Source organism: Camellia sinensis, chromosome 4, assembly GCF_055761805.1.
Source record: "Camellia sinensis isolate YWXY chromosome 4, ASM5576180v1, whole genome shotgun sequence".
Lineage (NCBI taxonomy): Eukaryota > Viridiplantae > Streptophyta > Magnoliopsida > Ericales > Theaceae > Camellia > Camellia sinensis.
Window position 1 is genome coordinate 35,095,583 of NC_138964.1, and position 10,994 is coordinate 35,106,576.

At 32.7% G+C, this 10,994-nt stretch overlaps 1 protein-coding gene across 1 annotated transcript; it reads right to left on the reverse strand.

Annotated features, from left to right (window-relative positions):
- Positions 1 to 1,972: 1,972 nt before the first annotated feature.
- LOC114302358 (Double Clp-N motif-containing P-loop nucleoside triphosphate hydrolases superfamily protein) lies at positions 1,973 to 7,604 on the reverse strand. Its single transcript, XM_028247376.2, has 3 exons — positions 5,112 to 7,604; positions 3,995 to 4,295; positions 1,973 to 3,912 (listed from the first exon to the last, which is right to left on the reverse strand). Exons 1-3 carry the CDS (start codon positions 6,323 to 6,325, stop codon positions 2,293 to 2,295), a joined length of 3,135 nt encoding a protein of 1,044 aa, XP_028103177.2. The 5' UTR covers positions 6,326 to 7,604; the 3' UTR covers positions 1,973 to 2,292.
- Between the last annotated feature and the right edge of the window lie 3,390 nt (positions 7,605 to 10,994).

The window sequence follows — 10,994 nt, forward strand, 5'->3', positions numbered from 1 at the left end:
AATAATTAAGTATTATATAAATTAAAATCTTTAAAAAAGTCAGAATAATTATCAACACTAATTATATTTTTTTCAAACATGAAGAGAGGTGAGTGTAGTTTACCTAATTAATTTTCATGTATAAAAAGTATATTATTGGCACTCTATTTCATATAATAGCACTACCCTTTCAATAAAGGGAAATTCTACTTACATAACACATTTATTCATTCATACCTTCTTCTTCTTTTATTATTTACTCTGAGTAAAATTATTTTTAAGGATAAAAGATAAAAATTTAGGGGGATGCACCAATAAATCCCAAATTAATAACTTATGCACTGTTTAGTCTTAAAAGTTTTCTTATAGACTGAAAGGTCCCATTACAATGTTAATAACATCAGATACAATGTCAATAACATCAGAGTCATGTTACAAACATTGGATTTCAAACATCTAATGTTCATCAAATTTCAATAATGTTTGAAAATATAGGATGAAAAACATCTAATGTTCATCAGATTTCAATAAATTTTGAAATTATAGAATGAAACATCAGATCATTTACATCATTCACATCATGTTGATGTAAAAATGGGACTAAATGGAGCATAAGAAAACTTTTAGGACTAAATGGTTCAACGTTTCAAAAACTAGGACTTATGGGTAAATTTTTCAAAAATTTAATAGATTTAATTATCTTTTTACACCCATTACACTTTAATTCCTACTTTTTTTTTTCCCTTCCTTTCCAATTTCTTCTTTTCTATTATACATCTATTTTCAAAAAGTGATAATTATAATGTTTTAATCATAAAATAAAGCAATAGACAAATAAATGACGAAGAATGACTAGTAAAAAAGAAAAAATTGAGAGTTTTTTTTTCTTTATTTTTTATGTTTTCGTTTCGTTTTTTAATAGAGATGTTCGATTTTTATTTGGTGTGCCCGAACTGAACAAAATTAAATAGTCTGGAATCACTCTGGTGAACAAAATACACATTCAATAATCTACTGTCGCACAAAAAATATTTATTCAGTAACCTACTACCGAACAAAAATTACATGTACGGTAACTTATTATTAAACATTTTCAATTTCATTTTTCTGACATTTTTATTTTTTATACTTTGAAAGATTATACTTTATTCATTGTGGTAAGACTAGTAGTGCATTTTTAATGGACTACAGTTATGAATTCATTATAGATGAAATTTGTTAGCTTTATATGCTTCATAGTCATTCAGTACCTTTGAAAGTAAGTAATTGGATTTGTTTTCATCACTTGCACATTAATGAATGGGAGAAAGTATAGACTACTCGTATTGATTAATTCCATATGTTTGTCAGTCTTGATATAGTAACTACCAAAACTATCAATATAGATAGATTGCGATAACATCTTAGTGTGTTCTTATAGATATTTGTATTAACAAATTTGAAGATATTTGTATTGACAAATTTTATAAATGTTTTATAGATATTTATACACTTCATATTTTTATGGATTCTTGATGTTTTAAGAAAAATAAATTTGTAACTGTGCAACAATAAATGACTGAAAAAGTCTAATTTATTAGGCAACATGATATTGGAAATAATCTAAATTATTTGGCAATGTATAATCAAACAAGTCCATTATAAATTTAGAAAAGAAAAAAAAATGATATTTAAAAAAAAATAAATTTGTAAATGTGCAGTAATAAATAGTTGAACAAATATAATTTGTTCGGTAATATAATACTGAAGTAATTCAAAAAGAATAAGTGTTATGAGAAAAATCTGTAAAAGATTTAATTTAGGATTAAAGGATGTAATGAAAATTTTAATTATTTCTTAAAGGTGTAATGAAAAAAATAAATGTAAAAAGATAAAATTATAGTGAAATTTCCCTTCAATAAAAAGGTCAAGTACCAAAAATTATCATAATATGACACGACAATAATGCCCTCCAACAAAAACAAAAGAAAAAAAGAAAAAAGGATGAAGAAACTTATGAGAAGTAGAGGAATGCCTCATATTTATTAATCATTATCCATGTAATTAATAAGTATTTATAACAAAATGCCTATAATAACACAAAAAAATTAAAAAAAAAAAAGAAGCATATGTAAAGAAATTAATAAATACTAGAAAGAAAAAGGTGAGAATCTTCAAAGTCCGTTAAGCTATCAACCTCTCACTCTTTCTAACCGTTTTTTTTCTTTAACCCTTTTTCCTAACCGTTTGACTTTCCCCGCCAACGACCTCTCCATATTTACAACTCTGCCCCTAACAAATGATAAAATTCCATCAGCATCCCCTTCTCCCCCCTCACACCCCATCCACTTTCACTGTGATTTTACTCGGCAACCAATCTCCGGCGCTCCGGCTACAGGAATCGTTATCGGATTCGAGCCGTACTATCACCGACTCATCGGATAAAGCGGCAGCGATGGAGGGTAGTCTTGCCTTGAGCTGTTGGAAGCTTGGAACCAATACCTTCATGGCCCACTCTTCTAAACTTGTTCGGCCAAGCCAAACACCGCCTAAGATCTTCTCAAGAGCTTCCTCCTCCAATTCTATTGAGACCTTGTCGTCCACAACGGTTGAGAAATTGTCCGTGATCTTGGTTTTAATCTGGCGGCGAATAGGACCGACCTCGACTGGATTAAAGATGATTGCATCATCCACATAATTTACAAGCTCATGAGGTAGAGAGGTTATCGAAAGTCGCCTGTTGTCAAGACGGTGATCATCAATGGTGAGATCGCTGGAATTGCGAGATCCATCGGTTTTATCATCCTCAAAATCAGCAGCAAGATTAAGATCCAAACATCGCCCCGGACCCATTTCTTTCCTAGGCCTTGTTGGCCTGTCTGCATCGGGTAGCCAATTGGCTCGTCGTTTGGCACTCTTTTCACTGATCGACAACCTTAATTCCCAGCCTCCACTTGCTATAGCCGCAAGCTTCTTTTCATCGAGCACATGATTAGTAGCCAAGTTTTTGAGATTGTCCGGCGACCAGTTTCCAGTAAGGATAAAAATAACATTACCGAGACTGATTTCACGACCATGAGAGTCAGCAAGTCGACCTCTCTCCATAGCCTGTTTTATACTCCCACGAATCAGAATATCCGCTTCATCAATATCCTCAAGCATAATTACTGAAAATGGGTTTCTACGAACTGCCTCTGCAATCCGATCCAAGGCTGTTTTACCACGAAAACTCATATCCGTTTCCTCATCATAGCGCTGTGATCCAAGGCATATCATTATTGGGTTGGTCCCACATATTTGCTCAGAAAGAACAGATGCCATTTTCTTCTTGCCAACCCTGTCGGGACCTGTGAATAATAGCCAAATATCACCTTTCGATCCTGTACCACGTTGTTTTCCATTACCTAATTTGCACCGCGTCACGGTTGTAGCCACTGCAGAAGCTGCTTCCCGCTGCCACCACACCTTCTCCATTAGACCTTTGAGGAGCTTCTTAAATGAATCCGCATCCATTGCATTAATGAATTTCTCGTCCTGAATTTCATGGAACTTGGGCTGTGAGTCAGAAGAGATGCATCCGAGGAAGTCTTTAACACGATCATTATGGGCTCTTTCCGGGGTGGTCTCATTGCTTTTTGTTGGCCCAAGAACAAGGTCTGTCCTCACTGGACTTCCCGGAGTGCTACTTGCTCTCTCGGAGGCTTGATTGATCACTGGATTTGAGTTCAATTGTAAACTTTCCCCAAGACTCTTAGTTTGTTGCAACTTCTGTTGGACAGGCGGGCGAACAAGCAGCTTCGGATTGTACAAGCCTGTCATCGACAGAGTTGTCGGAGCAATTCTTTCAGAGCTGAGACAGTGATGAAAATTAGGGTGAAGATTCAAGCATGCATCGCTCCATTTTTTCTGTAAATCTTGAGATTTCTGCTGAAACATCATTTCTTGATCCTTAGTCTGCAATTATCAATGAAAATAATGAATTTCGTTACTCAAATACAATCCAGCACTGTCAAACTTGTAATTCAACTGAAAATACCTGAGACTGATCTGCGGCTTTATTATCACTGTTGAGGACTTTGGCATTCTGCAACCATGGTGGCAGTGGTGCCTTAGATGCTTCTGATTTGACTTCAGATGAGGATTTCTCGTACTCTTTCGCTACCAATTTTGCTAGCTCTTGTTCGTAGCTCTCTGTACATTGTGGGCAAATGTTCATTCGTCGAGCACAATCTGGGTTTTCAGATACACGCCTTGGTAGAGCAGTGGGTGCAATCGAGAAGCTCTTCAATGGGCTGAGCGACTCAACTGAACTGCTAAGAATTCCATTGGTCCCGAACCTAAATATGTATAGCAGTGCGTGAGTTAACAGTAAAATAGGGAAAAAGTAATCTTCATTGGATTGGAAAGTAAGCCAAATTTTCAAGTTGTTTGACCCTCCCTATGTAGCGTGAAGGACTAAACAAGTAAAAAGATCTACCCCGTTTGGCATGGGCTAAAAAAAGCTGCTAATAAGCCAAAAAGTAGAATCCCATTTGTATTGAGATAAAATAGTTAAACAAACCAACTTTCCCACCAATAAAAGATTCAATTTTTTTATAAAGCAATTATCAAATGCATCAGCTCTTTTAGATTTTAAAGAAGCATAAAAAGAACTAAAGCCAAACTCAAAAAATGAGGAGAAAGAGAGAGTAGTAGGAGGAAGAATCATCCCGAGAAATTGCCGATTAAAGAATAGGTTAACTAAACCAGGAAATGTAGAGCAATTTTGAATGTCAAAACCAAAAAGTGTTTGCCATGCACCAAATACAGAGACAACTTGGACATGATAGGATATAGAAAGCAAGTTTAATTGTCAAAACCTCTAAATCAAGCAATATCATCAGAAACATTAATTTCTAATTTACACCAGAAAGAACTATCTGTGTGTATAAAATAACAATCTGAAAACAATCAGAGAACATGAATTCTATAAACAGAAAGTCTGGAAGATATATTCTGTGAAAGATAACATCTACTATTACAGGTGCAACATAGACTCAAACTACTATTTCAAGTGCAATTACCATCTCAATCATCAATAGATAAAGCTAAAAATGAAACCAATGCATAATCAAGATTATTGAAAAGGAGATCACCAAAGCATACATATATACCTTCGAAACATCCCCGGAAGAGGCGATCTTGAAGCGATTGGCACAGCCTGCAGATCCCAATCATTCTCCATTGATGGATGATACACTTGACATCTCAAATAAGTCTCACATGTGGCGGTTCCAACCAACCAAAGATTAGCACCGCCGCTACCACCACCTCTGTCTTCGAACCTCGACAACAGTTTCGACATCTCCAACACGGCCGCCCTACCCTTCTCCGACACAACCTGCTGTGTGACCCCACCCGAACCCGGAACTCCAAAACTCACAGGCTGCTCAACTAGCCATTTCAAATCACCCAAATCAACAATAATGCCTCCACAACTCCCAATTTTAGCCTCAATTAGATCACCCAATTCATTAATCTTGGCTGATATTTGATTCTTATCTAAACCCATCTCTTTCTCAATTGGAATCACCTGAACATTCTTGAGTGGTCCATCACCAAATTCCCCTTTCTCAATCCTCTTCAACACCTCCCTAATCACCGCCTCTGGCTCCGAATCCCCAACCAAAACCGGGTTCCTCTTCTTACTCTTCAACAAAATATCCGCAACCCGTTTAACATTTTCGCCCAACCCGGGTTGTGCTGAATTATTCCCCTGTAATCGGGGATTCAAATACAGATTCCGATTAGGCATCGAGACGGGCATTGGATTGGGCCGAAACCCAATTCCGATTGGGGATTGATTTACCGAAGGTGATTGTGAATTCAGGGATTGCTCAATTGTGGCTTTCACAGCAGGACTCGAAAAGCTCGCTTCACGCATGACTCGACTCACACTAGGGTCATCAAGAATCGATATGATGAGTTGTTCAAGCTCAACTTTGACAGCCAAGAGAGGCTGTTGTTGTTGCTCAGGGCAACCACGGCGTTGATGGGCTTGAGCTCGCTTGAGAGCGGCCATAAGGGCGTTGGAGATGGGTGGTTCGATGCCGGGGGTGAGGGTGGTCTGAGCCGTGGGGAGGCGCTCGAGAGCGACGCTGAAGCAGAGCTCAAGAGCTCGGCACTGAAGAGGGTGAGAGGAATTGGGATGTGAGCGAATGCAAGCTTGGCGGAGGAACCCAGACGGCGAGGCAAGAAGCGTCGCCGCCACGTGCAGCGGCGTTGTCTGGCCGTGGTTCCGGCGACCTGCCTCGGCGATCGAGAGGTTCAAAACACTCGCCGCCTCCGGGGTTAAGGTTTGCTGGATCGTACTTAGTCCAGCTCTCATCTCAGAAAATTTTCAATCCCTTTTTTTCTTTCTTTCTTTCTTTCTTTTTTTTCCGTCAAATTTTCTCAGAGAAGAAAAACAAAACCCTAGATTAAAACCTTAAAGATTGAATGGAGTTTAATTGAATTTCCACTTTCTCTCTCTATATATGCAAAGATGCTTCTGAATTGAAGTAGCAGAAAAAACCAAAACAGACCAGACCAACCAACAAATGCCACAAATATTCCCTTTTTCTTCGCTGAAATGGATTTTGTTTTTCCGATACTGCTATGATTGTGAATCAAATTTTTGAAAGAAAAGAAAAACCCACAAGTCAAGAGAACGAATTGGAGAGTGTGAACGGTTTTACAAAATGGAAAATACTCTTTCTTTTTTTTCCGGAAAATCAACCAACTTTCTCAGCTGACACACACACAAACCAACCTATGAACTCAAAATTCAACCCCCACCCAGAAAATAATTTTCACTTTTAAAACGCGGAAAAGGAAAATCTAAAAAGGTGTATAGGTTTGCTATAGGGATTCTATTTGCCTTTTCCTTTGCTTAATATCACACAAAAAGCTGTATAAGAATTCAAACCGAAAAGGAAGTATCGAACACCCCCTACCTCACACAAATCCTGCTCCTCATTTTTTTCTTTTCTCTCTTCTCTCTCTCTCTCTCTCTCCTCTTTCTTCTCTCTCTCTCTCTCTCTCTTTCTCTCTCTCCTCTTTAAAAGCTAATCAAGATGATGGTTAAAGCTATAGAGAGAAGAACAAGAACAACAACACCGTCTCTTTCTCATTGAATACCCAAAAATCTTTACAGACACAGACAGAGAAAAATGGGTTTGAAGTGAAAAGAAAAAAAAAAATAAAAATGAAATAACAATCATAATAACAACAAAAACAAACTTCTCCAAATATTTACAGAGTACTAGTGCTACATACAATAACCAAGTGAGGTAATTTATATGTCTAGGTGGCAGAGAGGGCTGGGGCGTGGCAATTTTTTTATTTTTTATTTTTATTTTTTGTAGAGAGAGAAAGTAAGTGTGAGTGAGAGAGAGAGAGAGAGAGAGAGAGAGAGAGGGAGAGGGAGAGAGAGAGAGGGGTTGATGAGAATTTATGGAAATTAGGAAGTGAAAGTACTTTAAACTGCAAGGAATTCTGGAAAATGCTTTCTGGGCAGAGCAATCTGCTCTACTTTTTGTGTCGTCTATTCAATTTTTTTTGGCTAAGAATAATAAATAAAAGGGGGGTTTGTTTTTACAGATAAGTGTAAATTAGACAAACTTTTACTGAAATTTGAAAAAATACAATCCAGTTGGTTTTGAAACTTTTTTAAATAATTTTTGAAATTTTAATCCTTATTTTTTTGTTTAATATTATTTTTTACTTTTTAGATTCATTTAATCTAAATATAATTAACATTTATATTAAAAAAAATTAAAAATTCACCAAATACTAAACAATAAAAAAATATATAAATTCAATAATTTTTGTATTTATGAAATTTTTTAATTTATTCATAAATATTTTATTTTTTTAAGCATATTTAGATTAGATATATTTAAAAAATAATTGATCAATATATTAAAAAAATCACTAAAAATATAAAAAATACGAATTGAAAAATTAAAAACTTGTTTTTGAAGACTCAAAATGAAATAAAGAGTTTTCATACAATTGCATCTAATAAGACTAAACTTACCAAAATTAATACAAATTGCGTAAAGACACGAAGATAATTTTAGTATAGAAGATATGATAATATCATTTGTTTGAGTCATATGATTAACGAATTTATGATTAAAAAGAAGTAACATGTTATGTGAATTAAAAACTTCCAAAAAACTCAATATAATTATACTAAACTTTTGGGACTAATTATATATATTTTAAATTTTAAGAGAAGTTAGTGTAGTTTATAAATAGTTAAAATTAATTTAAAATATGAAAAAAAATATTAATAAAATTAGTGTTATTCAATAATAAAGTCTCAGGGCATATATAATAGGCAAGGATGATTATTATAACATTATTACAATAAAAAAGTGACAACAACTTTATGTAAATATTTAATAATAGAATGTGTCAAAAATTACGTAATAGTAAATAAATAAAAGACAAAATTGTTATTTAGAATAAAATTTTGTTTTGAAATTTAACTCAAGAGTGAAGCGTATACTGTATAAATAAATATATTTTATTTTTCAAGTATGCAATATTATTAAATAAAATAGAAGAACTTACCTATTAGCGGTACTAGCAAAAAATTATTTCATAATCATAAAAAATTTTATGGCTTTAATTATTAATGTGTAATATTTATCCTTTAGCTGTAATTTTTTTAAAAATTGAAAAAAATTAGTGAAATATCACTCTCTAATTTTGGGTAGTAGAAGAAGTCCAATATGTTTTTTTTATTAGTTAAGGTCTCTTGATAAAATTTCTCTATGATCATTTCAGAAAAATTTTGAAATTTTTTTGTGAAATTGAAGAAATTTCTCTGCAAAAATTAAAATTTATCTGTGTCGAATTGTCTCTGTAAAAATATTGAGGGACTCTAATTATTATACCTTTTATCTTATAAAATTTTAATATTAAGAAACTTAAAAAAAAAAAAACCCCACTTAAAAATTTAAACTTAATTAAAAATTTTCTAATAAAATATAGTAAGACTTCGTTTCAGATGTAGATTGGCTTTTTAGTTTTTTGATTATTTTAATTTGGGGTTAAAAAATCTCTTTTGGGATAATTTTTTTAACTTTTTTAACTATTGTAAAATAAAAAATAAAATAATTATGATTTAAATGTAACATTTTATTCTATTTAATTAAAATAATCAATTTTATCTAATATAGTTATTTAACACAAATCAACATGCGAAACCTAGTCTAAGGCCAAGTTTGGCATATCTCAAATAATCCATCTTTTTATCTTTTTTTTATCATATCACCTCTTTACTTTTCTGCATATCTTTTCGTAAAAAGATAAAAAGTGCACTTATTTATGTCATCCCAAACAATTCCTAAATAAAGTATTGATAAACATCCTAACAATATTAAAATAAAAATAAAAGATAAAAAAACAGTTGGAGAGAGAAATGCTAATGACACTCTCCTAAATAAATAAATTAATTAATTCTCGTATCACAAAACATTAGAGATAATGAGAGACCTTTTTAGAAAATTAATTATCGTATCACAAGACATTAGAGACAATGAGAGACCTTTTAGATGGATGAGGAGGAGATTCATGAGCAGATTACATTTATTTATCTTTTTTCCACTCTCTTTCTTACTTTTTCTATCAATGACTATGGATTGACTGCCTTTTTTTAGCTTTCATTGGTTTTGTATTTAGCTATTTTTTTACTCTTCCCAACTCTTTTACGCAGTGATTGAAAACATTCAACCCCATACGCATCAAGCGCGCGTGCGCAACATAACCTACAAAACATTTTATATTTACGTAAATTACACTCCCTCCCCTCCCCCTAAAGAAAAATAAAAAAAAAAGAACTCCGTACTTTTAGCATAATTACACTATTTTTTTTTTTGGTTTTAATTTACATAATATTTAGATTTTTTTATCAATAATTAGTTAGTCATATAAATAAAAGAAAATTTTGTCATTTTTTTATTAAAATATAGTTACATTTGTTTATTTCAGTATTTATCCATCATCTGTATTAATTTTTGATCGATTTAAGCTTACTAAAAAGAAAAATTAATGTAATTATGTCAAATTTGTGACCTAACTATATTTTTTCTTAAATCTTAGAAGAAGTTAGTGTAATTTATTATTATTTTTTTTTTCACATTATGCAGGATCAAAACAGAGGTTAAGGGGTGTTTAGAGATAACCTAAAAGGACAAATTTTCGATTTAAAAAAATCAAAAAATTAATAATTCATTTTTGATTAGCTAAAATAATCAAATGTTACATCAAATTTTCACTTAGAAAAAAAAGTTAATTTTTAACAATTTTCAAACACATTAATTTTTTCATTAATATATAATTACTATTTCAAAATCTCACTTGCACATAATTACTCTAGTTTTTTTAACTTCTGAAAAAGTAAAAAAAAACAAAATGTCATTAAAAAATAATCAAGAAAATCTAGCCGCACAATGGACCAAACACATAATAGACACAAATGTCAAGGAGTAAGGCCCACATGACATGAGGCCTACTCTTGTGAGACATCTATATTTGATTTTCTATATTCTTAACATTACTGAAACAAAAATTAAAAATTAAAAATTTCTCAAACACTCAATTTATAATTCTTTTTAAAGTCAACGGAACAATAAATTTATTAAAATAAAAAATATCCTTTCCTTTTAGAGGTAAAAAACGTTCATATTAAAATCATATCAATACAAATATCCATCATTACCGTCCCTACCAATATTATTATCACCACCTTGCCACTATCATCACAATTAAGGTTGACTAAGAAATCCGTGAAATTCATAATTCGATCCAGTCCAATCTAATCCAATAAGTTTGGATTGATTTTTTGAATCCGTGATTCGATTCCAGATTGAAGAATTAAAAATCGGTAGTTTATGGATTAGTTCTCGATTGAACCTCACGGTTCCGGATTGGAATCGACCCGGACTGCATATAAATAGTATATATTTTTATTATACATCCTCCCCCATAGTGGCCCCGTTTGG

What these genes read in the sequence shown, in the direction of transcription:
- LOC114302358 (XM_028247376.2), bottom strand. Translation starts at nt 6,325, where the DNA reads ATGAGAGCTGGACTAAGTACGATCCAGCAAACCTTAACCCCGGAGGCG. An exon ending in CTTCCGGGGATGTTTCGAAG is followed by an intron (nt 4,296 to 5,111) that starts GTATATATGTAT and finishes ATACATATTTAG; the next exon opens with GTTCGGGACCAATGGAATTC. An exon ending in AAGCCGCAGATCAGTCTCAG is followed by an intron (nt 3,913 to 3,994) that starts GTATTTTCAGTT and finishes TGATAATTGCAG; the next exon opens with ACTAAGGATCAAGAAATGAT.